Source organism: Hypomesus nipponensis, chromosome 23 (assembly GCF_054491055.1).
Source record: "Hypomesus nipponensis isolate SF chromosome 23, ASM5449105v1, whole genome shotgun sequence".
NCBI classification, from domain to species: Eukaryota; Metazoa; Chordata; class Actinopteri; order Osmeriformes; family Osmeridae; genus Hypomesus; species Hypomesus nipponensis.
This window is the reverse complement of record NC_140383.1, coordinates 10,917,761-10,944,826: the sequence shown is the minus strand read 5'-3', so window position 1 is coordinate 10,944,826 and position 27,066 is coordinate 10,917,761. Positions and strand designations below refer to the sequence as shown.

The following is a 27,066-nucleotide window of genomic DNA, read 5'->3' as shown; positions in this document are numbered from 1 at the left end:
TACTTCTTTTGGGCTACTTAGGCAACCACTCACACCATTTGTGTGTGTGTGTGAGTGTGTTTGTGTGTGTGAGTGTGTGTTTGTGTTGTCCCAACTCAGTCAGCATAGACAAAGCTTTTCAAAATCTCACTTCTCATCTTCTTAAATGGAGAAATAGGGAAACAATAACCGGATGAAGAAGTGGTCTACATGTGCATAAGCACTGCCACCATGTGAAGAAAATAAAGACTGACCAACACTGGACTCACAATAAAAGCACATATGGCAGAAAAAGAGGTCATCTTTATTGAAAGCCAGCAGTACTATAATTACATAATAGAACCTGAATCAACATAAAATCAAGATTAAGAAATTCACTCGACATGGACCCAAAGCCAAGATTTGAAAGGGAACCGACAGTGCTCATTTGGTTTCTGGACATTCTGTGTCTATGCACACCCATCTCCACTATCATGGTTTCAAACCAGCACTCGGGATCCATTGCCAAGCATTACAGTAATGATGATCATATTAACTTAAAGTACAGAGAATAGCAAAAACAAGTCACAATTAGAACCAAGTCAAACCCAACATTTGGTCAGGGCAAGCCTCTATAAAAGACCTGCTCTGACAGCTGGCCAAGCCTCCTCCTCAAACATCCTCCCCCTACTGTCTAACACATACTTAGAAATCTTGCTTTAATACAAGAAAAATAAATCCCCCAACACAACTGCCACTGTGTGGGTTGCAGTTTGGTTGCTAGCCAAACCCACCTAAGCCTGCTCTACCAGGTGTGCTCGGAAATGGAAAATGAAATAAATACAATTCTCTCCCTCTCTACCCACAAAGCAGAACTCTCTTTAGACCAATCATCTCAATCTCTCTCACTAACAGAGAATAGGTTGGTGTTCCTTTCCCAGTGACATGGACAATCCACCTGATTGGATGTTAGCAAAATAATCTCCCGTAGAATACTGAATTAAGATGGTATAATTTCCAGTTATTTTGGCTTCTGCAACACACTGATCCACGACTAAGGGGTGCAGCGAATCTAATAGTGTGTCAGAAAACAACCCTAAACTAAAGCAAACAGACAGAACGGAAACGGTTAGTATAATTTATGTACATGAAGTCATCACCTCTTAATGGCAGCTGTATAAGTGATCAAATACTTAGATGTTCATTGCGATTTTATACTTTGAAAAGAAAAGGGTAAATCCTGATCTCGGTAATTATGAGTTCAAGTAAACAACAGATTTGATGAAATCAGTCCACTCAAAAGACCTATAGTGTCTTTGAAGACGCACTGTCCTGTGGTGTCACTTCTCCATTTGAAATGCGAGCAGAAAAAACTACTGTAAAGCTTTTGAAAAAAGCGCAGTTAAGCACCTCACCGGCAGCATATCCTTATCGACAGCCAGATAAACAAGAGACAGAAGTAGCCCAAATGGATGGCAAACACAAATACACCCCAAGACCAGCCACATCAACACCATCCCTCTCGCTGATGCTTGAGGGTTGCGTCTCGGTGACTGGTTGGCCACCTCCTCCTCCTCCTCGTGCCCTCAACAGGAAGTTGTCACATCTCGTCGGTGAGCGAGGACAGCGAGCACTCGGACAGCGTGCGCTCCCGCCTCTCGCGCGTGGTGATGTAGTTGAGGAGGTCGATGGCTGTCACCACGCCAAACACCATCTGCCGGGTGCAGACAGAGCCGTCAGCCATGTCTAAAAACAAAAGAAGAGGGGGGGGGACACAGAGAACTTATGAATAATAGTCGTAGTCACTGTATCAACCGTGCCAATATAGCTGCTGGAGAAAGGGTGACGGCGAGAAGTCGAGAGGGCATCAGAGACGCTGCTAAAAAGAGACAGATAGGGAAGTGGAGACGTCAAAGAAACATTTCGCCACATTAAATGATAAACCCTCTACTCCAAATGATGGCTGGTGCTTATAGCAGCTGCCACCATTTAGACAGGGTTGAATCTGGGATTACTCAGGTGACATAGGAATGGGAAACCTTTTCAGGAGGAGTCTTTGGCAGGATACAGCAATGGAGAACATACAAAAAAAAAATAGTTATAAAACCAAGGTTTATCCTGTGTGTGTATTGCTTAAAATCAGCCAGAATAGACTTAACGTTTTAGAAAAAGGGGATATGGAACTGGATAGAGATGGGATGGGGAAGGTCTGATTGACGGACTAACTTTTTGTGGATACTAGTAAAGGGTATTCATTTCATCGACCATACACGACACCTTATGACATACCCGTGTGATATTGCACTGCCAGGGACAAACGCACCAGCAGGATAGCAGATAAATCCCACCGTCACGGCACATCAATTGCAGCTGGTGTTCAAGGCTATGGGAAAAATGAGTGTGTGTACTGTGTAGCGTGTGTGTGTCTGTCTGTTCAAATTGTCTGTCAGCCAAACGCTTATCTGTCTGAGATAGACTGCCTATGTCGTCAAGCTGACTTTAGGAAAAACACTGGAGCAAAGATGAAAAACAACCCCGGCGGGGAGTTACCTGGGTAGAGGCCAGGGCTTACGTTACCAACACCCTCTGACCCTGGCAGCTCTGCGTTTCTATTGGTGGAGAGCGGAGGGTCGCCTGGCCCACAGAACAAGACGCGCGTTTCGCTACTTCCTGACTGAGTGGAAACATGACGGGGAACAGATGAGAGGACTTACACTGCATCTGCTCGTGCACCACCAGGGCAAAATGGTCCGTCTCTAGGATACGCGACAGCTTGCCCAGGTTGTCTGTCAGTCGCACCTAGGAGCGAAACAGGAGGTCAGAACGGCATGTGTGTGTAGCCGGTTGTGTGTGTGCGCGCACAAGTGCACAAGTGCTGGTTACTACGTCTCACCTGTTTGAACTGCTTGTAGAGCACCTTGCTAACGGGGTCAGAAGGCTTGATCTTCCCAGCCAGGACAGAGGACAGCATGTTACCCAGAGTCACCATCCCCAGGATCAGACTAGAGGGGGAGAGACAGGCCTTCAGCTTCACTGACAGAGGTGCAGGTATGAGGCAGACAGACAGACGGGCAGACAGACAAGCAGGCAAATAGGTATACAGACAAGCAGACAGACAGACAGGCAGACAGACAAGGCGCGCAGACAAACAGACAGACGGACAGGCATGCAGACAAACAGATAGACAAGACACCCACCCAGACTCGTCCACCACGGGGGCCTGGTCAAAGGCCTTCTCCTTCAGGATCCTGATGGTCTTCTGGCAGGTCACGGAGGGGAGGACAGTGAGGGGGGCGCACAGGTTCAGACCCTGCAGAGTCAGGTTCCACCACCTGGCGGGAGAGAAATGGTGGCGGGGGGGGGGGGTCAGAACAGATCGGTCGTCATGTTGGGGAGGGGTAACTATGACAGATCAGTCGTCCTTTTTACGACTTAGGCATGTGGTGTCAGACAGGCTTCCCAACTGTGGTCAGTATCTCACCAGGGTTTGGAGACCATCAGGTCCTCTGGGCTGAGGAAGCCCTTCTCACACATCCACTTGTCACTCAGGAACTTCGACCTACAGGTGAGGGAATCAGGTCAGTCTCTCGGGAGCTCCATGCCCGAGGCACACATAAAACCCCTCCTCCCCATCTCTATCCATTCCCCTCCCAGCCCCCCCTCTCCTCTTCTTCTTCTTCTTCTTCTTACATGTAGTTGCGGATGGAGTCCGGCAGGATGACCACACAACGCTGGCCCTCCTTCAGCTCCTGGGCCACCCTCACTGCGGCGGCCATGGCTGTGCCAGAGCTGCCCCCTGGTGGACAGTCGAGAGAGAGGAATTCGGTCAGATTGACTGAATACTGGAGCAAACATGCCCTCGGAAAAATACGCTATACGGTGTGTGTGTGTGACTGTGAGAACGTACCGCACAGAAGCCCCTCCTCCTTGATCAGCATGCGCGACATGGCGAAAGAGTCCTCGTCATTGGACTTGTACCAGCTGTCAATCACCTGGTAAAGGGCAAGGCAGGGAAGTAGATCCATTTTTAGATCGAGGGCCCTCTTAGTTCAAATGGGTGCGTGTCAGTCTTGCTAAGAAACTTCGGACGGACTTCTTCTTGCAATAATAATCTTTGCAGTACTAGGCGGCAGCTAAACTTCATCATTGAATAGGGTTGCAACTTTTATAAATGAACAAACGGGGCCTTGTGCTCTCCTCCCGACGTGTGCCTGTCTCGCAACCTGCAATCATCTCTGATCTGGGCTCCCTTCGGAGATTTGGGTCTCCTTCCTTTGTTCTCCGTCCCCCGCAAGGCCAGTGCGGCCTGGAACGTCCTCCAGCCGTGGCTTCTTTGCCTCATCACCTACATACTTGTGGCTTTTGTCACTGCTGTACTGCGCACACCCACATGACTAGGCTGTATGCACTTGCCGGCTTCGTTGAACTTTCACTTTCATAATAATATTTATTTTTTTTTTTTACTCTCCATTCAACATTTGGAAGCTTTAATTTGAGCTCGTCATATTTCCTTTCGTCAGGGGCGGAAGACAGGGAGGAACCCTCAGAATCAAAATGCAGCACTGAACGCCACACATCCCCAAAAAGAGTGACGCCCACCGCCCCACGCGCTACTCACAGATCTATCGAGGACGGTTGGGATGAAGTCGTATCCAATGCCCTCCACCTCGTATTGGGTCTTATCGGTCTTGTTGAGGTCTTCTGGCTCAGCGAGGATGGAGCCCTCCGGGTCCACCCCCACGATCTGGGGAAACGCACACAAAGCTCGGTCAGGACTTTCGCATTCGTGGCTTGACGGCTGAGTGGCATTCAGGATCATTCTGGAACACTGCAATTTGCACTACTGTATCGTTCTCTTGCACTATCTGTTTTTTTAGGTTAGATTGTAAATTATGGCAACTTATATTTTATTTTTTATTCCCCTTAGTATTAGCTAGACCCCCCTTAGTATTAGGTAGACTTTGCTCCTTTTGTATAGTTAGTCCACATATTTAAGTTTCAATATTCCTATATGTTTATTGTATGCACCTCCCTGCCAAAGTAAATTCCTTGTTTGTGCAAACATTCATGGCGAATAAAATCCCTTCTGATTCAGCGGGAGCCGTGCAGTAAACGAGTGTGGGCTGGATGATGAGGTCAGGGGGTCCCTCACCTTGATATTGGGGCATTTCTCCTTCAGCTTGCGTGCAACTCCAGTGATGGTTCCCCCTGTGCCAGCTCCGGCCACCAGCATGTCCACTTTACCTAGGAGGGACAACGGACATCAACCACGTGACACTTATTCCCATGAGGCCAACGATCTGGCAGTGCTGCCCTCCGCCCACGCATCGGTCCGTCCGCCTACCGCCACACTGCTCCAAAATCTCCTCGGCCGTGGTGTCGTAGTGGGCCAAGGGGTTGCTGGGATTGCGGTACTGGTCCAGGATGTGCGAGTTGGGGATCTCGTTCTTCAGGCGCCAGGCCACGCCCACGTGCGACTCGGGCGAGTCGAAGCGGGCGGCGGTGGGCGTGCGCACGATCTCCGCCCCCAGGGCTCGAAGCACGTCGACCTGCGGGGGGGGGGGGGGGGAGAGCGGCAAGTCGAGATGTCGGTCACGGTTCCACTGTGTACACACACACACACACAATACACGTGGAAATCTCTCCAGGCCCACGCGTCTCCATACCTTCTCCATGCTCATCTTCTCAGGCATGACGATGATGCAGCGGTAGCCCTTCACAGCCGAGGCCAGAGCCAGGCCGATACCTGCAGCACACAGAGGACTCTCCGGCAGCCATCCTCACTCTCTATCCTTTGAACACGTTTCAGTGTGGACTTTCGGGACAGTTGTAAGCTCATCACGAGCAGGCCCAAGTATCCCAGAGCCTTTTGTGTGTGTGTGTATGTGTGTGTGTGTGTGTGTGTGTGTGTGTGGCGTCCGTACCCGTGTTGCCAGAGGTGGGCTCGATGATGGTGTCTCCGGGCTTGAGGAGGCCCGCTTTCTCGGCATCCTCCACCATCCTCAGGCTGATGCGGTCCTTCACACTGCCCCCCGCGTTAAAGAACTCACACTTGGCCACTACACACAAACACATACACGCACACAAACGTTTAAAGAAAACCCAGTGTCGATAACAGGAAAATAGTTGGTACACAACATCGGTGAGCAGCAAAAAAAAGAAAACGGAAGTGGAAATGATTGTAGCGCTTATGTGTCGCTTGGTAAACTGGTTTGTCCGGCCTCGTCCTGTCAAAACAACTCTTGGTAGAACCCTTGAGACGGATTGTGCACGCAATCAAACAAATGTCTGAGTGGTCGAATTAATGGAGCTTAAAGCTGCCTGAGCCCAGGGGTCAGGAGAACGGGCTATGCCCACGGGAGCCGATTTGGGGGATTCAGGTAAGGGTCGATCAAAGGTCCACAGTTTCCCACAGCCGTGCGCACAAACAAACCCTCCCACCCTGGTTTAGTGCTTATACCTTCTCAGGAGTGTGTACACTATACACACACACACACACACACATTCAGCACCCACCTAACATGAGCAAGACACACACACACACACACTCTTCGGTACTCATGTATAGCCCCACAACTCCAGTCTGGCACCGGGTCCATATCCAACCAGATTGGTGCTGGATCAGACAGAGCAGGGTAAAGCCATCACGTGAGAACCAGAGACGGGCAGAAACGGGCCCCTTTGTCCCGCTAAGCCCTGGGAATCAACTGGAGGTTGACTCTCCAATCAGGCGTGGTAAAAAACACTCGCCAGTAAAGCGGCTTTATGTCATGCCGGAGAGTTCAGCCTGCTGGCGTGATGAACCTACGGACCCCTGGACAAGGGGGGGGGGGGGCTAAGGTAGAACTGCATGGTCGCTAGGGAACCATGCGAAGACAGGCCTGCACTGCACTGTACCTAGGCCTTTCTCTGGACCAACCTTATCCTGGGTGACTCCTTGGACTCTTGCCTTCCGTTAAACACAGCAAGTCTTTCTCTTTCTATCTCTCTCTCTCTCTCTCTCTCTCTCAAACACAGGCACGCTGACACATCAGAGATAGAGGTACTACAGTCCTGGAGCCCGGGGAGAGGTAATGAGAGGAAGGAAAGCTATGTGATACCTCAATGTTCCCTCTGAACGGCTGAAAAGTGTGCGTGTGCGTGTGTGTGTGTGTGTGTGTGTGTGTGGTGTGCAATAAAAAGGTCAGCAAACAGCAAACCATGACCGTTGAGGGCACCAGTAAAGTACATCACGTGGTCATGTCTGTTTACCCTCGGCCTGGTCTTAATCACCCCGTTCCAGTCTTTCGTCAGCCCACTGGGCCGAATCGCTCGCTTCCTCCTCCTTCCCTCCCCTCTACATGCAATTTTCCGTTGGAGATCAATACAACTACTACTCAAACTGCGGCCAAATATTGAAACGGTCCTTCCCTCCACACACCCAACACAGGCTTTGTGGCGTCGGTGACACCTGTGGGTTGATGCCAACACAGCTGACTGACATACAGCTGATCCATCAATATATCAAAATCATGCACAAACCCCCCCCTTAAAACACACACACGTTTTCTAGTTTCAGACGCCTATTCTAGTCCTAGTCCTAGTCCCAGCTAAGGGACGTAATACCGAGCCACTTGATCAAATGGAAACACTAGGCCAACACTTAAGACTTCTTTTAAATATCTCTTTACATTTGGGCAGTGTTGCGTTCTCCGTTTGCGGTTTGAGTAGCAATCACCTGTTACTCACACACCGCAAACACAGCCATATGTCATTGAATCTGGGTGAGTGAGTCGTGCTGTGCGAGTGTGTCTGTGCGCGCGTGTTCGTTCAACAGCTAGACAGGTACTCACAGAGCTCACACTTGAGGCCGAAGGCTTTGTTGACCTTGTTCATGCGGACCAGAGGCGTGTCACCAATTCGGCGCAGGATGTTGGGCAGGATGCCAGGGGGTTTGGTCCTGAGGGGGCGCAGAGGGACCAGTTATACACTGTACACACACACACACATCCAACAATGGGAAAGATCTTAGTAGCTCACCCAAAAATGCACACTTTTAATTTGGAAACCTTTGCTTTTTACATTTTTACTAGGGACACTTTGATGTGGCAGCAGCTTCCTGCTCTGATGCAAGGCCAATGAAAACATTTGGCACGTGTTGCGACACGTTTATTGATTATGACATCAACTATGATTGAAGTGATACGGCAACAAAACACCCACTCTGTCTCTGTGCGGGGGAGTCAGGTGGCTGAGCGGTGAGGGAATCGGGCTAGTAATCAGAAGGTTGCCAGTTCGATTCCCGGCTCTGCCAAATTATGTTGTGTCCTTGGGCAAGGGACTTCACCCTACTTGCCTCGGGGGGGAATGTCCCTGTACTTACTGTAAGTCGCTCTGGATAAGAGTGTCTGCTAACTGCAAATGTGCACAGTCATGGTTCTCAAATGACAGACAAAAATTGAAACGTCATGGTGAAACGCCAAAAACTTTTTAAGGGGGTGCCTAACTTCCTTCGCTCCCTTTCTCTGCACACACACAAACATTGCCCCACCCTCTTAGTCACATGCTAAGGCCTGCCAGGGAAGTGATAAAGGGTAATAGAGGAGTCTGCTGCTCTATTAGAAAGGACAGTTTGGCAGTCCATCAAGCCCAGACAAGTAACTGTAGTCTCTTCTAGGATAAAGTTACTCTTTATTATTGGACAGTGTGCCAATTCAAGTCAAATCAAATGTATTTGTATATAGCCCTTTTTACACGCAAGCATGTCACAGAGGGCTTCACATACGCCCATAGAACTGCCCCTCAACCAACCTAATCCCTCAAGGAAGACAAGGAAAAACTCCCAGAAAAAAATGGAAGAAACCGTGGGAGGAGGAGATCAGAGATGGATCCCCTCCTCCAGAGACGCACGTCATCCAAGGACACGGGAGCTTTCTGCCAGTGTCAACACACAACAATGTAAACCATGGGTTGGTCTTTATCCCAGAGTGTGTCGTACGATCAGGACCTTTCTCTATCTGAAAGATGAGCTCAGAGTCACGAGCATTGGTGCACGTGTGGGTCTGTGGCATGTGTATTCACCGTTCAGGGTGGCTGTGGGGCGAATCGGCGTGAGACACGCCCAGCCTCCAGGTGCATCTGCTGGGCAGGTCCGGACGGATCCAGTTCCTCTCCAGGCTGGCCTCCCCACTCTCCAGGTCGTTCTCCACGCCATTCCCGTTCACGAGGGCCGACCCGTTCTGGACCTTGTGGCTGACTTGCTCCCCGCTCGAGGGGAACTTGTGGGGGCCGTTGCCGTTCAAAGCGGCCCCTCCGTTGGCCTCGCCGCTGGGTTTGCCCTCGGCGCTCGTCTGGCTCTCACCGTTGGAGCCTGGGACCAAGACTCCGGTACCGTTGGGGTTGCCGTCCCTATTGAGGTGTATGCTGTGGAGCTTGGCAGTGTAAGGGCAGCCGGAAGGAGCCGGGCCCACCACCACATCTTTACTGGAGAGACCGGAGGGCATGATGGCTCACCTGAGGAGGAGGAGGGAGAGAAGGAGGCCGAGAAAGAGTCAGGAAAGAGTCAAAGAGAAAGGGAGATGTACAAGGCCGTGGAACAAACCCAAGTTAGTTCATTTTACACTCGCGAAATAGCCCCTAATATATCGCAGGCAGCTACGTCTCGTGCTCAGTCCTCTTCAGATGTCAACAACGAGAAGGTTTTCCCAAGGAGAAATCTCTTACAGGCTCAAATGACTCAAATTGCTTTCCAGAGGCCGGGATGTAAATGATAAAACTCTTTCCTTCTATTATCTTTTCGCTAAAAAGATAAGATAAGTCAAGAACAAGTTGCGTCAAGATATACACTACATGTACATACCTTACAATGGACTACAAGGCCAGGCTTCTGGGTAGAACATTAGAGAGATAGGAAGTCCAATAACAAGATGCACTATTTTCTTATTTGAAAATGTGCTATTTTAGGTATGCTATCTGCTCTGCATGGTCAACAGTCCACCTGGGAAATCAGTTAGGACTGACTTTGCTACAGTTAAAAATAAAACAACTTGGCAAAACAAAACCCGTTTCCCAAGATACCAAAGTGAACGGGTCGATTTTAAGTCTTCACGTTCCATTTCTGTGACAGATCCCATAAAACGTGTCAACCACTGGGTGTAACAGGTTTCTCTTCAAGAGTCGGAGGATGGGAAAGAAATCCTTTTATGGTAGCTCAAGGGACTAAAACAGAAAACCTCTAAGCCAGAACACACACCACACCACAGTTAACATTTCCTGTAACAACTATTCATTGTCCCTAACAACAGAAAACCCCTGAAGTAAAAGAAGCAGTCACCGTCACAGATGTACCATGCTGTTCCTCTTACCATGGTGGAGTCAGTGGAGTCAAATAAACCTACATTTGTACTTAGAAAAACAATATATTACAGAGGCCGATTTTATTCTTTCAGCACTGAGATGCTAACACAGAATTCAAATACACAGTTTAACCATTGGAACTTTAAGGGTAATTTAAACCAGTGAATTAGAGCTACATTTGTGCATGACTGTGCATGAAACAGCCGAAAGAGCAGCCGTATTCCCTAATAGCCTATATGAAAGTCTTGCCTTATGAAACACACACCTCTTTCCCCTAATCTGGGTCAATAGAGGAGAGCAGCATACAGCCACACCACTTCTTCCAGGCAAGATGTTGTTTGATAACATTGCCAGGATGGCTCTTACGTAACACACGCACACGCACGCAGTCATACTTTTAAGCGAAAGCAGCCGTTTTAAGATATCGGAGGCAGGAAAACACACCCAACCACGACACGCTCTGGTTGGACGTTAAAGCGATGACAAGGAGGAACTGCCCCCTTGTCTTGTTTACCAGGAGAGGCCGCTTTCTACTGTGGGCTCCTCTTGGTTTCCAGAATATTCATCAAGCCTTGTCCTTGGCTAAAACATTAAGGCTCTCCAAAAGGAATCATAGATCGAGCTTAGGTTTGGTTAACAGTTTAAGTTACTGCCAGGAGCATTGGAGTCTCAATCCCCCAAACGCTACCTTTTACTACGACACTATGAATAGCTCAGTTATTTGACAGCCTGATCTCTGAAACGTATGCTCTGGGGGTGAGACCGCATGTGGATGAGGCATGAGGCTTGTCCCTCTACCACTCCTCCTGGAAGGGGAAACACCACGTGCCGAAAGTGATACACCATGCGTCTGTATCATAACAGACACACCCGTCCCAAATGTAGTATAGGGTAAGCCTGAAGGCATTTAGCTCCAAACTATGAGGCATGGATTGAGAAAAGGCTACGTGTCATTTCTAAGAGTAGAAGAAAAAAAATCTTGTCCTAATAAACACTAAACAGGCAACATGAGGAGTGGGATCGCGGCCTTCAATGGGCGGACCATAAACTACTGTAATAGACACACCTCCTGGAGTCAGCTTAGTGGGCAAGTTATCTTTGTTACCCCCCTCCCTCTTAGGGCACAGTGGGGGTTGGGGTTGGGAGGTATAGACTATATCCCCTAACTACAAATGTAGTTTATAGGGTCAATTATTTACGGTATTGAATCCAGCTAGTCATGATAGGCTATGTTGGTTTAGTTTGTCAGATGTATATACATGTATACATGTGAATGTGTTCTGACGGTCCAACGCTAAGTTTGTGCTAAAGTTTTCTTTGTTTGTTGCTTTAAAAGGAAAATGAACTCTGCTTGAGAAAACCTGTAGGTGAAAGGAGTGGATAAAGGCACGTCATCCCTTCACTCTCTGAACTAGGTAAACTACATTTGTGAGCTCTGTCGGTAAGGAGAATGAAGACATCGAAATGACATTTTTAATTAGAGTAATTTCCATTTATACTTAAAATGCATGGAAACATATAGGCTAACTAGATTTATTTTTCAAATCGTTTATTAATATTGCACCACATATTTGTGGTCCAGTAAACACATATCTTCTCCTAACAAAATATATCTTACTCTTAGCCAACTGTAAAACACAAATGATCTCCATCAATCTAAGTTATAGGCTATTTAGGTTGGCAACTTTTACAAAGAAAACTAAGCAGCACATGTAACATAACACATAGAAACGACCCCTGCCGTAGGTTAGACTATATAACCTATGAAAGGACTGAAAATACACTTTAAAGCAAAGGTTATAATTATGTTATTATTATTTATTACCGATTACCTCATGATCTATATTATTTTCATATAGCCTATTTATAGTAGCCGACTGAACCATCAGTTATCAAAACGTTTTTCAGAGAAAGAGATGCTTGCTAGATCTTTTGACCGGTAAAACAACATTCTCGTATCGTTGTGGACACTGTAGGCTATGCGCCTAATTGAAGTACACAAAACTGCAAAGAAAACGTGTCATAACATAACTCATATGTAACTCACATAACATAACTCATATAAATAGTCGTAGGCTATATGATGCAATAGCCGCATTGAAAACTGGTGGATGCTGTGACGTAAAAGGTATTTCATCATACTTGTTCATGATACACCGGCTTCAGGTGCTTTTACATGTTTTCAAGTTACAAACCGCAACTACCCAAACGTTAGTGGGCTACTACATGTTACATTAACTCAAACATCTGTAAAAAATAAAAATAAAAATAGAGAGATATATGACGAATATTGGGAAAAAACCGTTTTGGGGATTACGTAGCCGCTATTCTGAATCCCGCTGTAACATAAACATATCTAAAGATAGAAAACTTTTAAAGGTTTGCCTTCTCGAGTTTTTAGTAGCCTGCAGACATGTTCACTCACCGTTGCGTTGAGTAGGCTAGCAGCGATGTGGCTGGTATGAATGTGATCCAATTTCAAACACTGCTCGACTGCTATGGCCAGACACTTCTCTCGTAGGCTACTTTAAAGAGACAACATGGTGCGATCTGGTTGGTGCATGCTTGTTTCTGCGTCAATACTGATTGGCTAGAGCGGGGGCGTGAAGTTTAGTTGTCATCCAATCAGCACTTATACACTTGTCGGGCCTTCTTGGTGTCTTGTTTCAACAGCTTTATTATTAGAATTTTATTTATCTAGAAATTGATGCGCATCAGAAAGTTACTGCGATGGTGGAAAACTAATCACAGCGATGTAGAACAAAATGTGACACGCTGAATTAATTTGCTTGCAAGAGGGGGATTGGTTAAGGAAAGGAGGTGGTTGATTCGGATGTTATGGAAAAACATTAAAACGATACAATGTCGCACATGCTCATACGCCAGGGAGTTCAAATGTAAAGCGGGAATACTCTCGTCCTCATGTCAAGCGTGTTCTTATTTTCCACAACTATCATCACCGTTAATTTAGTGAAGACAAATCTGTTTCAGCCTAATGCGGCCAGTCGGCAATTTTGTGTAATCGGTCCTGGTTTCCAAATATGGTTGTAAACAACGACGCACGGGGGTTGGGGCATGATGGCATACAAGGCTGCATTGCACCGTACGATGGCTTGATGGTTAACATAAATTAAGCTTTTTATTTCTCCGTGGAAAGGCAACTTTTCCTTCAGAAATGTCAAGCACGCTCTGATTGTCATTATGACGTAATGTAAGTGATAAATAGGCCTATGTTTAAGGAAAACGTTTTAGGGCTCCTTATATCACTCAACGTTACGTCTATTCCAGCGTTAATTCGCTCGAAAATGTGATGTAAAAGTGCTATAGCTCATCACTTGCTAGATATTCTTCAAAGTAGCCTACACGCAAACACAACGCGTTGAACGTTCTTGCATTAGAAAAGTAGAAAAATGTAGCGTATGCCCCATGACCAAAATGTTCGAGGGTCAATAATTTGGGTTTATTGTTGCGATGGACAGAGCTCCGGTCAACGACAACGAGAAATCACATACCTCCTCAAAATCTGGACATGCCATTGCGAAGGTTAATGCCATTCAAAGCTAATCGTTTTTATTTGTTGTTATTTAAAATGCATCACGTTCTGTTTAAACTGATCGAGAAGGCTACTAATCACTCTTACAGGTTACAACAAGCGGGCGGACTGAGAAAAAAGAGCATAAAGAAACATCGGAGGATATTCAATCACATGGGATTCCAAATTGCCCACTGGTGAATTTGAATTTAAGGTTTTAGAGATTAACATTAGTAAACTGGGAGAGATTTCATTAAATGTAGAGCATCTTATTCTGTCCATAGGCAGGGTGTTTGACAATTCATATCAAACACTGCTGGGATTTCAAGAACGGTATCCTTTAGCGTTGATATGGAATAAAAATAACTTTATTATAATAGCATTTGATACGAGAATATACTTTTTTTCTGAGTGGTATTCAGCTATTGTTATACAGAAAGGCACCCATGGCTTCATCAGGTTGAGTATAGGATCAAGGATGAAGTGCACCATGCTCCAGCTCTACAAAGACCCAAATGCCGAAAACTTAACGCTCCCCCTCATCTTCAATGAATGGAAGTACTTCTCCATAAGGGTAGGCTACTGTCGGCCTACAACCTGCTTGTCCATAATACATATGTTCAGTGCAAGGGATTATTCATCTTTTACATGTATTTTTAACAAGGCATGTATAGTCTACACATTGATAATGTATTATCAATGTTTTAATGGATGCCAGTATTATCACTAAGACAACATTCTACAACAGTCTGTCTTTGGGCATGCATCTTCACCATATAACCTTGTGTTATGTTTTGGGGGGTTGGTCAGATTCCAAACAGTATTAAAAACTCTGTCGAGGCCAGTGATGTTCAGCTGCTTGCTTTGGAGTTGGTTTTCTTCGAGAAAAACACTCGAGTTCCCAAACTCATTGGCAAGAACTGCATCAAACTCCTGGAAATCCTCAATGTGAGTGAAGTTTGAACCCAATGCTCATACCCCTAATGAAGGCAGAACTAATGACTCATATTTTAAGCCAGAATGAACAACTCAACAAATCTTGTTTATTTTTCCTGCCTTAGAAAACAGCAGTGGCCCACCAGGTGGATCTGAGACTTAAACGACAGGTAAAAACAAAATTAGACTCCTATTACGTATTTAAATTTGATTTATAATGTGTGTTTGCATACACCAGTGTTGTTGAACTTCCAATTTAGGTCATATGTAAGCTTCAGTTGGATTTGGTGATAACCTATGGAAGTCTAGGTTATGGATACTCGCATCAGGTCAGAGGAACTGAGATTTAAGTTATTTAAATGACCAAAGGGTCAATGATGATGAGAACCATTCCTCTACTTTGGACACCTGTAGTTGCATCACCCAAAGAAGACATTGGAGGCGGTGGTGGAGCGGTCTACCTTTCTACGCTGTCCTCCTCCAGAGAATCGCAAAAATTCCCATTTGTGAGATCCAGTTGCAGTTCTTTCTCACATCAACTCTTTGTCGCCATTGATCTACTGATCCTTCATTGCTACGCTTAGCACGCCCAAATGTGTTCCCTCCTCTTTCTCTGCCCACAGTAATGTGATCACCCCGGAACCAGTGCCATACACTGACTTTATAGGAGCCTTGTTGCAAAGGGACGCCACTGGTCTTAGCAGCGGCCTGCCCAGAGTCCCTTCCCTTGTCCTGGACATGATGGAGAAAAGGGGCAGGTAAGTCTGCAGTCACGGGTCAAATATGTCTGTCACAGATATTAGGCGTTGTTTTAACGAGTTATACATTTGAAAAGAGAAAAAATTGAGACGTCATAAGAACAAGAGACGTGATAGAAATAGAGTCGTTCTTTCTCTATAAGCAGTGTTTAGAGTGTTGAAGCGTTTAGAAACCATAGCTTGTGTTCCTACAGTAAATCAGGGTTCTTTGGTCTTCCATGTCACCCAACCTCCCAGGCTGCTGGAGATGCACGAAACTATGGAGGACTACACGTCTGAGGAGGCAGTCCATTTCCTGGAAAAGTTGGTGATGAGGAAGGGACCTCAATCTGAAAGCCCTTGGAGGAAGAACAAGAAAGCCAAGGTAAAAAGGTTTAGCATATATGTTTGTATTTGCCTGGATGCTTGTGGGTAATAGATTAATAATACTGCATGTGCTTTCCCATTCCGGTTCTTTCTAAATGAAAGAACATGTCAGCCTTGATCCCTACTCGGATGAATTTGACTGTCGTTACCAAACAGCACGTGTCTGCAGGTGGGCGGAGTATTCCTTTGTAGATATCGCTTGTTCTCGTCAAATTGAGGCTTTAAAAATAAAAAAAAATACGAAAATGAAGGACATTACTATTGCTTCACTCCTGGGGTTGGGAGTATCTTCCATACACCAAGGCAGTAATGATACTGATTTCATTTGCAGATCAAATCCCCACAACAGTTACAACTTCAGCTCCGATGACGCTCGCCCCCACTTTACAGGTAAACTGCTGAAAGGCAAGAGGTCATTAAACCGCACGATGATAAACATTGAATTCAATAACCTATCCCTACAGGACACATACATATCCTATGAGGATAGGAGACAGGACTCTCCACCAAAAGCCAAGATGGAAGACACAACCGAGAAGCCTCAGTCTCCCCTCAAAAAGAACCCTCCCAAAATAACCCCTGAGCAGTCTTCAGCCACGAGCACACCTGAAGCTGTGCACTCTGACCCGCCCCCTACAACCCCACCACCCATTGAGGTTCAACAAACCATAGCACTTAAATCAATTACTACCCCTAAACCAGCTCTCCAAAGTGCTGTGGCTAGTTCATCCCAATCCCCGGATCCTCCCCAGGCCGAGTCCACATCTCCCCCCAGACACGTACCCAGTGTCCTGCCTGAGAATCCTATTGTTGTCCCTGCTCCTACCAATGAAACCCCCAAACCAACCATGGAGACCTCTCTACCTGTCCACCCCACCTCCCCATACTGTATCACTGTTGTGGAAAAAGAAGAGGAGGAGGGAGAGAAATGGGAGAAGCAGAGGGAGGTTGTCGCTCCGCTGTCATCGCTCATCCATGCACCCACACAGAAGCATGTGCAGTCTGATCCTGCTGAGCCCAGCCAGGAGCGCTCTGCTGAGTCCAGCCAGGAGACCCCTGCCGAGTCCAGGCAGGAGACCCCTGCTGAGTCCAGGCAGGAGAACCCTGCTGAGTCCAGGTATGAGACCTCTGCTAAGTCCAGGCATGAGAACCCTGCTGAGTTCCGACAGGAGAACCCTGCCAAATCCAGGCAGGAGAACCCTGCTGAGTCCAGGCAGGAGACCCCTGCTGAGTCCAGGCAGGAGAGCCCTGCTGAGAGGCCAAGTGATGGAGAGCTGGGTTGGAACCAAAGAGATGCTGTTGGAACAAGCAGCACGAGGAAAGCCAGCGGTGAAGTGGAACAGCTCACCTTAGGGAAGTCTGGAGCGAAAAAGGATCCTCTTTGCTGCACGAAGGTCCGAAAGTCCACTGTAACGTGGACTGAGTACCGCTCCCCTGAGCCCAGCTCCATGTGGGGGCTGGACCGGGGTCTCCCCGCTGCCCTATGGCCCAGCTCCACCCTTCACCAGCTGCTTGTAACCCCCACCACGCTCTTCTCACGCCCAACCATCCCACCTTCCAACTTCTGGAGCAGCAATCTCCAGACCAGCTCTCAACTCCCCCTACCACCTCTTGGTGCTTCAGCTACATTTCCTGACATCAAGACCCTGACCTTGGACCCCTCTCCCTGGATGGATGGAACCAATCACCCATCTTTACAAATGGAGGATCTTGGCAGCAGCAGGACTGACAGGCTGGGCCCTAGGCTTGGGACATTGAGCACCAGTAATGAGAGTGCATCTCTCTCCTCCCGGCTGAGCCACGATAATCTGACAGGCACTGCTAGTTCAGGACCGTGGTCCCTTTGCTCCAAGGCTGATATACCAAGCCTACGCAGCGGCCTGGTTTCCTCTCCTCTCGCTCCCATCCCGACCCTCTCCGCCAGTCCCTCTACGCAAGTCAACACTTCCCCTGGACGAACTAAAGCCAACAAGCTAGGGAAAGAGAGGCCCAAGATTGTGGATACACCTCATGGCTCAATCCCTTACCAAAGACCCAACAGAGACAAAGATTACTATGAGAAAATGTAGACCTAAAGTCTTCTTGCTTATTTTTTGAAGTTGCCTGTGTGACTGACTTTCTAAGTATTAAAAATGAGTCAAAACAATCATGACATTTTGTCACTTTGTTTTTTTGCATGGCAACGTGGAAACTTTTTAGCATGGGTGCTAGATTGTATAGCATGAATTGGTTTTCAGCCTCAGTAATTCATATTTGATGCCCTTAACATGCCCATGTATCTGTGATGATTTATAATTCAAATAAAATGTACGGCATTTTTATTTTTTATTGTACTCTCCACTAGCAAAATTTTAAGATTGTTTGGAATGTTTCCAAGGTTTATACAAACTGCTTTGTATGCAAGTGAAATGTGTCTGTGAAATATGAACAAGTGAAATTTGTCTGAAATATGTGTATACATGTAAAATGTCAAGTCTTTTCGGTGAAATAATTCAGTGTAATGGTTAATGAAATGAGTATTCAGTGTTGTGAACAGTAGTCTTGGGGGATTTGGAGGGAACTGAACGTAGAAAAGACGCAGTTGTTTTCAACACAATTGCATTTGAGAAAACAAGACAGTTTGTTTTTAGTTGATAAGCAGTAGTTGTGATTTGTACAGCCTCCTACTTAATATGGGTTAAGGAGAGCTGCTAGTTTACACCACCATCCCAAGTTAGCAAAATATTTAATTCCATTTGATATCTAGGACCAGATGGAGGGAAAAAGTACTCAGGCTAGCAGACATCAGTCCTCCTCCACACTATCCTGTGTGAGATTACCCTTTCAACGCCAGTAATGAGACTTCAGTAATGAAACGGTAAAAACTGATTTGGTTGGAGGATATGAGAGATTGATTTACTTATTCTCTTGTGATCTGAAGTACTGTATGAACTGAATAGTTCTCAAAAGAATGTCAATCTGAACCCCAAGCCTTTTAACTTGTGCAAATTTGAGGAAGGAATCTAGAAGCTCCGCCTCTGCTTGTTCAGCAAGACTCCAGTCAAACACTTCATCTTAGTGCACATAGAAATCCAAGTAATGTGACTCCCAGTCTCTACTTACATGAAGAAACTAGACAAATCCTTTTATTTTTTTATTGTGAAGACAATACTTCATATGACTGAATAAAAATGCTCAAAAGAGAGAACAATAAACAAGGTCAAAATTTCAAATTCGTTTTGGTCGACACCTTTCTTTGTTGGGTCTGGGAGAGGGTGAGTGAGAGGGTAGGGATTGGGGAGGTGTACATGAGAAGAATGGCTAAAAGTATAAAGAGGAGATAGGAGAACAGACAAGGCAAAAGGAGAAACAAGAGGAAGGGGAGGGTGCGGTCATGGATCATCAGTTGTGGCTCAAAATCTTCCAGAACGTTCTCGGTCTCTTGACCGACGCCTCTCCCGATCCCTTCCGCCTCCTCCACCACCACCTCCTCCACCACCACCACCACCTCCTCCTCCTCCGCGGCCTCGTTCTCCTCTATCTCCTCGGTCCCCCCGTTCACGCGAACGCGAGCGGCGTTCCCTCGACCGTGAGCGATGTCTGCTGCAATGGGGAGAAGGACATGTCAGTCAGGTTTACCATAACATGTTTCATCCATTTACTTTCTCAGGTTTTTGGGGGAGTTTTCCTTGTGTTCTCCGAGAGTAGGTTGGTTAATTAATTCAAATTGGCGTATCTATACTTTGTGAATATGGGCCTTGGAATCAGAAACAGAGGTAAACCAGCAGTACCTCTTCCTGCGTCGTCCATAAAGCTCCCTCCTCAGTTCCCTGGAGATGGGCTTCAGGTGCATGAAGTTGCAGAAGCCCCCACGAGTGCACTCACTGTGGAGAGGGGTGCTGGAGTTAGTGGAGTAAGAGAGCAGCACTGCAGCAGAGTTCACGTTACTTTTTAGAGGATGTCCCGTGTACACGTTAAGCCAACAGACAAAAGGCCTAAAACATTTATACTATTACCTATTATACTGAAGATTAAGGACAATTAACCTTGGAATATTAAACAATATGCCATATAGTGTCAATAGCACTGACCCCATTTCATACTGGCGACAGCAGGCTTCTCTGAAGTCTGTTACGGGGGAAAGCTCGGCTTGGATGGGCTGCCCATTAAACCATCGATTATTCAGATCCATCACAGCCTTCTCAGCATCCTCCTCACGACGGAACTGGACAGAGAGAGAGAAAGAGAAAGGATTGGAGGTCAACTGATTACAATTCAAGAGACGCCGAATGCAAAGTTCACCCTCTCACAACATCATCCTCACCCACCTTCACATAGACATTTCCCACCAGATGGTCTCCGAGGTTGTCACACACATTCATCTCTTCCACCTCTCCATACTTTTCCTCCATCTCAGCAAAGACTTCCTGGAGCAAAAAACATTTTACAGTACAGTGTGATTTTTTTTACTCAGTGGTACATCATGCACAACCATAAATAAAATTAAAAAAAAAAAGATTTAAGCTTTTTAAAATAATGGCATGATTATGTGCAGAGCTGGACTGAAATACAGCTCCCACTCCGTTGAGGCTGATTGAGTAAACAATTACTGGATACTGGTGGAAGTGAACCACCATTTACAGGTAATGTGTTATAGATAACCACCTCGAAGAACTCATCGTAGTGCTCCTGCATCTCCACATCGCTGACGGCACCTAGTGGTGACGGGGGAAAAGACATCAGAGTCAAGCAAACCTGAGAACATACCTTTCAAGGTCAGCACAACTTGCAAAGGGGGGACGGGGCGGGACATAGAATGTCTATTTACTATTAAAATGTGGTCACCTTAAATCTATAGCTGTGACATTCTAACAGTCTTCATACATGTATAAAACTGGGTCTAGTTTTATTGGACTATCAAAAGCACTCAACCAGAGAGCGGACCATGTGTGACCAAGGGTTAAGGGGATGGATAATGTCAGACACATAGGAGAATGACAGTGTGGGCCTACAGCATGATATGAAGGTGAGAGTGACAGAAAACAAAAGAGAGAATGACTTAAAAGTACCAGATCCCTGTTAGGGGGTGGAAAACTTACAGCGCAAACCATCAGCAGACTGGGCAGTGTTTTGAGGGTTACGGTAAATGTTCAACAGGGCAATAGTCTGAAATACAAAAACATACATTGAGATATTTTCAAGCAGGTTTTCTACAAAGGTTTGTTTTTAATAGCATTATTAACTGTCCTACCCAACCCCAGCAATCAATAACTAGCTGATCAATATTTGAGTTCTGGTGTACAAATGGGCCCCAGTGGGAGCTTGCAAAGGACTGAAAGAGAGGTTAGGAGGGTGCACCAGTGCACTGGTCCGAGCTGCAGGAGCAGGGGAAGTCGGTGAGAGTCTCAGAATGACATTGAAAACAATGGAAATAAAAGGATACCATTTGTGACAAGCCAACACTGAGTCATTATTTTAGATCAACAAAACAAGTCGTGAGGCTAATGGTAAGAAATACAGAGCGTTATGTGGCTGTTTGTCAGTCATTCTGAGACACTCAGGAAACAATACATGGCAGTCAGACCACCATCCCTAACTTACCTGAAGAGTGCAGCAGTAGACCAGCTGTACAAGTTAAGTCAACCATAGGCCAAATGTATTTACAACCAAATGCACCATTTAACATGCTACCTGGACCTCAACACTAGGTTTAACACAACCCATGCACACCAACTTCACACCAATTAGCAAATATAACGCCTGTTCAAATAGCCTGTCTGTGTGGTCTAAGAGGCTGTCTTTTATAAGACCTCAAAGCTAAAAACCTTTTTATGGTTTAACGCAGAACTAAAAAAAGTTCTAAAAAAGGTAGGAGATCAGTAAGAGGGGGAGGGGGGTCACGCAGAGCTAGTCTAGAATCCTCACAGCTCAAAAGATTTCCAGCCTGCCATTGAAAAAAAAAATATATATATATATATTGGGGTATCCTGATACCGTTGTCAAATGAGGCATCCTTTGCTACCATAGAGGGGTTATGGCTTCTCCTGCTACAAGTGGTGAGACAAACAAGACCTCACAAGCATGTCAAGAAGCCTGCAGAAACAAAAATATGGGGAACGGGGAGCAAACTAAAGAGGAGACGTAAAGGGCTAACGCCCGTCCAACATCCTCCGCTACACCCATGTGCAGATTTGAGATGGTCAGGAAGGTGAATTCCAATAAGCCACTCAGACGCCAAACTGGAGCCATTGGCACATTCCTTACGCCCATTTTTGTATGTATATTCTTTTTATAAACCCTGATCTCAACAAATACATATGGGTGTGGGCTTAAGAGACTGGTTTGAGATTTAGAGACTATGAGAGGACTAGAGCGGATGCACTTACAGTGTGAGCCGTCGGCCGTCTGTGCACTGTTTTGGGGGTTACGGTAGATGTTTTGAATCAAGATGGTCTGCAGAGGGAAAAATAAAAATATATAAAAAAAATAGACTATTTTCCCCCATAAATGTTGCACTAAGTAATGCAGATCATGTTGAAGGTGGAGGTGTTTGGTTTGTTCCTAAAACCTTCAAAAAATCTTCAACAAAAAAGAATCCTATAGGAACCTAAGAGGGGGAAGGGCAACATCCCTGGACCTAAAGGAACCTACACATTTTAGGAAGGAAGTCCGCCAAATTCCAGGACCAATAGGAACCTAGAACCTACAGGAAAGTAGGTGGGTCAAATCTCTGGACCAATAGGAACCTAAAATCAGCAGGAAATTGGGTGGTCCGAATCCCCAGACCTACTGGAACCTAGAATCTGCAGGAAAGTAGACGAGCCAAATCCCTGGACCTATAGGAACCTGGAAAAGAAGGCAGGTACCTGGTCCTATTGGAACCTAGAAAAGGAGCCAGGCAAGTCCCTGGACCTATTGGAACCTAGAAAAGGAACTGGGGCAAGTCGCTTGACCTATAGGAACCTAGAAATGGAACCGGGGAAATCTCTGGACCTATAGGAACCTAGAAATAGAACCAGGCAAGTCCCTGGACCTATTGGAACCTAGAAAAGGAACGGGGCAAGTCCCTGGACCTATAGAAACCTAGAAATGGAACCAGGGACATCCCTGGAACTATAATAATCTAAAACCACCGCAAATCCCTGGGCCAAATCCAAGGACACAAGGGAACCAAGAAAAAATTGAACCCGGACATTAAATACTTCCATCAAAGACATCTTGTGCCCTATGGTAATTTACAAGTGAAGATATGGCCTGGATAGATTTAACAGGCAGACAAAGGAACAAAGCTAAGCAGGATTGGACGAGCTGGGTGTTTGGCGTGTCCTCTTATGGGAGGTTAAAGTGGTAAGGGAGCAGTAAGAGATTTTGATTAAGGTACAAGATCACCACGCAAAGGATGTGCCGTCATCAGGATCTTAAAACAGCAACTGCAGCAAAACAGGGTGCTGAAATCTGAACTTTAGAGTGGATATGTCCGAGTTTTCCCTGGTTCTTTAGAGAGCTAATACAATAGACAATGTACTTAATGCCGGAGAGTAGTAATGGTGTAATAAAATGGATGTCATTTATCAAAAGCTATAGCCGATTATAAAACACCACCACCCAATTATCAAACAACACCACAACATATATCAAACGCTATAGCCAATTATCAAACACCACCACTATTTGAATTAATTTATTTTGACCACTAGGGGTAAGAGCCTACATTTTTCAGCAAAACGTCAAAGGCTTGCAAATGTAGCTTCAAGCAGCAATGAGGGGGCCAAGCAGGTCAAATGACTCAAATCTTTTTTGGCATCCTCACAACAGGGTTCAGAGTAAATCTCCAAAGTTTGGTGTGAATGCATCAAAGAATTGCTGAATTCAAAGAATTGCTAAGATATTACCCAAATACCTGTTTGCAGCCATCGGCCATTTTGATCTAGCCTGACATTGTCATACTCATAATTCTAGTCAGAATATAAGTTTGAAAACTCTCCGTTTGGCTGTGACTATGGGGCGTGTTTCAACCGAACTCGTAAAACAAATGCCTCTACGCTCAATTGGATAGACCAACAACCAATCAGAGACACGTAATATGTTTGTTGAAAACGAATTCAACCCAAGGGCTCTTTCGTGACGTTGTTGATTATGTTACTGTTGATCATCTGTCCATCATCGTATAAAATCCGCCCTGGCAGTTGCATTGGTCCGCCCAGATCCTGGTTTTATGTAGTTGTTCCCAATACGAGACCCTCCCGACACAACTTCCTGACCAAATTTTTTTGTGGGCGGGGAGAAGTTGAGCTGGCAGCCAGGCTAATTTTGATCAGCTCTACCAGACAAGCAGTTTCGAAAATCGAAATTCTGTTTGATAACTAATTTTGTGAAGCTTGATCCGAAGATTAGTGGCCTGGGAACATTTTGTACACCTTCAAGTTAAATCCAAAATGGCGGCTGCATTAATTTGTTTCACATGACACGTTAAAATGGTTCAGCATTGGCATATCACTAGCTAAAACACATTTTTGTGTCCGTTCCAATTACGTCAGGGGCTGGGATTATCGTGACCATTGGTATACGTCAATCACAAAATCATCTTCAAGGATGTAATAGCTAACAAACATAACATCTTGCTGCACATAGCTCTTCGAGTGCTGTTGCTTGTTAATGGGGTATTCACACAACCACGTGTTTCTAAATAGGGTCGGTTGATTGGTGGATGTGCCTCAGCGTCACAAAAAAGTTGAATATTTCTCAACTTTCCGACCTCTTCATTGCTGGAATCCGACCATTGCGTTCGGATCCTCGGCTCCTCCCCCAACACCCGCTTTCACATTGCATCACGTCGCTGTTAGTGTCAATGCCCCATAGGGGGAGACATATTGTACACTGGGACGTAACACGGTGGCTCTCTCGGCCCTGGAAAAGCAAACCGGTTCTCTTCCACTATGCTACCGGCTTGACCTACCTTCTTTGAATTTCCATCTGGCAAATCTGATATCCTCTGGGTTTTTTGGTAGCACCTCCGTTGTGGTTCCAAGTGAGCCGAGACAATGCCAAAAACGTGCAGTGAAAATACTGCAGATCGATAAGAGAAATGCGACACGGGAGGTCCTGCCTAAGGCCGCAATTTTTTTATGGCGACTATAAAATTGTAGTGGCCAACAAAGCGGCCAATGTCGAACAGCAGCCGCAAATTTTCACACTGACTTGACACAAACCGCAAAACCAAGCTCTGATCAATTTAGAAGACTGCAGTTTTTCCTCTGTGTTGCAGAAAAAAAAAAGGGATCCAGTGTTGAAAAATACATGTCGAAGTGGCTTCAACAACCAGTGTGGCAGTGTCGTGGAAAATGAAGTATGTGGAGGTAAATCGAGTCGATGTTCTGTTGATTTGTCTTACCTTGTCTGATTGTCCTTCCATAGCATTTGCAAAATCAAAGCAGTATCTATCGATATATTGATCAATATATCCATTGATCAATCTTACCACATCAAAATAATCCTGGTGGTAGGCTATGATTTTACATTGCAAAATACTTCAGATTGTCCTAGCAGTCTATAATAAACTGGAGGAATAATTTGACAGTGCAAAATAGCCAACCTAATAAGATTGTCCTTCTAAAACAAAGGAGTAGGAGGATTTTACAGGGTGACAAAAATGACCCAGTAAGCACTGGTAGGACAATCTGACGGGCAGGATGAATTGTCAGGACACCTGTACCATGTAGTGGCCAAGCGGCTTTGCCTTTAGAGGGTTCAAGATTGAACCTGCACTGCACACTAAACTAGAACTATGTTTGCGTTCAGGAGTAATTGTGCCCTACTGTAAAGAGCAGTTAGTTGCAGATAAATGTTTAGTTTCACTTAGTTAAGCCATACGGCAGCATGAGTGTTTTCCGCCATCCCAAAGCTGAAGCCTATTATTTTAACAATACTTCTAGCACTGCCGTGTGTGCTCTAACACAATCTTCTGGGTTGATGTTCTGGCGAATTGTAGGCTATATGCTGGAAACTTGAGATGCACAGAGAAAGGAAACGGCATTGCACATTAAAGGCTATGTAGCTAGACCACTCACTGAACATCAATAGGTCATCACATTAATCAAAGTCTGCTGCTAGCATAATTAAGGTAGCATCTATTCCAGTGTCTCCCCTCAGGTCCCATCAGAATCACTTGGAAGCACAGTAAAGACCGATTATGGACATATATAGTCAACGATTTAAAAAATATATTGCCGAAGTATATTTACACACTTACCTGACTGAATGTTGGTTTATTGTGTAGTCTGGAGCAGCGGTCCCCATGGCGACAGGCTCCAATTTTGAAATAGAAAGAACAGTTGACCCTAGAATTGGGGAAGGAAACAAATGGATGGTCGCGTCAGTGAACGAAGCATGGTTAGCCGCTAGTTCACCATTAGCCAAAGATAGCCTAGCTAAGCTATCTAGGCTAACTAGCTCACGTTGTAACTTTTCAGTTGATGTTCTAAAATCTTGAATATAAATTGCTGTTTAGATTTTACAATTTGTTGCCCACCAAAATACCAGCATTTAACTTTGTATATATTAGCGAAAATAAGATTTACGTATTTACTTTCAATCATGCGTAAATTGTCTGTTCAAATGTTTTGTATCACGCGCGCCAGTCAGAGCCCATTCTGATGTGCATATTGAGCTAGCTAGCACAGCCCTCACAGAACCGCAGTTTGGTCTGCATCGTTTTTAGGTAAACATCCATCGTGTGCAGTATTTGCTAGCTGGTATTCTGAGGAAAGTGCATTGAAAGTGTTTGTTGGTTTTGTATCAATAGTAAGTTAAATTAAAATATTTACTCACTTGTCTTTCTCTGTTCCGAAGATGGACGCCAGGTACTCAGCCATTTTCGATTCCGTTAACCTTTCTGCAAACACTTCCGGTGTTAGGCCAAAAGTGGCTCCTCGAATTTCTCACTTAACATCAATCTCATTGGTTCTTCTTCTCATTGGTTCTTTGTTCACATCTACTGATACTTGGTGTGCAACATACATGCTTTTAGGTCAATACATGCATGGCATTGTTGGCCATGAGTAAATGTTTTGGGGTTGAACTAAACCCATTGTAGAGTCTAGTTCCAAATTATCCCAAACAGTAAAATAACATAGGCTACATAACTCATGCATCTCAAACATTAAAAAAATTAAGTCAGACTCGTTTGCATGTCAGGATCTCTCA

The 27,066-nt window shown here is 45.5% G+C and overlaps 3 protein-coding genes across 5 annotated transcripts; 1 reads left to right on the top strand and 2 right to left on the bottom strand.

The window, feature by feature from the left end:
* Positions 1–262: 262 nt before the first annotated feature.
* On the bottom strand, positions 263–12,828 carry cbsb (cystathionine beta-synthase b). Its single transcript, XM_084689847.1, has 15 exons — positions 12,719–12,828; positions 9,019–9,450; positions 7,791–7,897; positions 5,883–6,017; positions 5,625–5,704; positions 5,303–5,507; positions 5,111–5,202; positions 4,577–4,702; positions 3,866–3,950; positions 3,649–3,754; positions 3,440–3,517; positions 3,156–3,290; positions 2,852–2,960; positions 2,673–2,757; positions 263–1,704 (listed from the first exon to the last, which is right to left on the bottom strand). The coding sequence occupies exons 2-15, from the start codon at positions 9,438–9,440 to the stop codon at positions 1,559–1,561; spliced, it is 1,911 nt and encodes a 636-aa protein (XP_084545973.1). The 5' UTR covers positions 9,441–9,450; positions 12,719–12,828; the 3' UTR covers positions 263–1,558.
* On the top strand, positions 12,749–18,031 carry LOC146234201 (uncharacterized). Of its 3 annotated transcripts, XM_084689844.1 has the most exons (13): positions 12,749–13,836; positions 13,936–14,022; positions 14,110–14,158; positions 14,248–14,399; positions 14,636–14,773; positions 14,887–14,931; positions 15,022–15,090; positions 15,176–15,267; positions 15,385–15,519; positions 15,757–15,883; positions 15,988–16,054; positions 16,217–16,275; positions 16,350–18,031. In XM_084689844.1, the coding sequence occupies exons 1-13, from the start codon at positions 13,765–13,767 to the stop codon at positions 17,952–17,954; spliced, it is 2,697 nt and encodes an 898-aa protein (XP_084545970.1). In that variant the 5' UTR covers positions 12,749–13,764; the 3' UTR covers positions 17,955–18,031. The 3 variants fall into 3 exon arrangements, with proteins under 3 accessions (XP_084545970.1, XP_084545972.1, XP_084545971.1); XM_084689846.1 differs by lacking the exon at positions 12,749–13,836 and having other exon boundaries at positions 13,866–14,022; XM_084689845.1 differs by lacking the exons at positions 12,749–13,836; positions 14,110–14,158 and having other exon boundaries at positions 14,004–14,022; positions 14,285–14,399.
* A 974-nt stretch (positions 18,032–19,005) lies between these two features.
* On the bottom strand, positions 19,006–26,825 carry u2af1 (U2 small nuclear RNA auxiliary factor 1). Its single transcript, XM_084689848.1, has 8 exons — positions 26,692–26,825; positions 26,114–26,201; positions 20,964–21,030; positions 20,530–20,579; positions 20,193–20,291; positions 19,956–20,089; positions 19,656–19,748; positions 19,006–19,467 (listed from the first exon to the last, which is right to left on the bottom strand). Exons 1-8 carry the CDS (start codon positions 26,733–26,735, stop codon positions 19,278–19,280), a joined length of 765 nt encoding a protein of 254 aa, XP_084545974.1. The 5' UTR covers positions 26,736–26,825; the 3' UTR covers positions 19,006–19,277.
* Between the last annotated feature and the right edge of the window lie 241 nt (positions 26,826–27,066).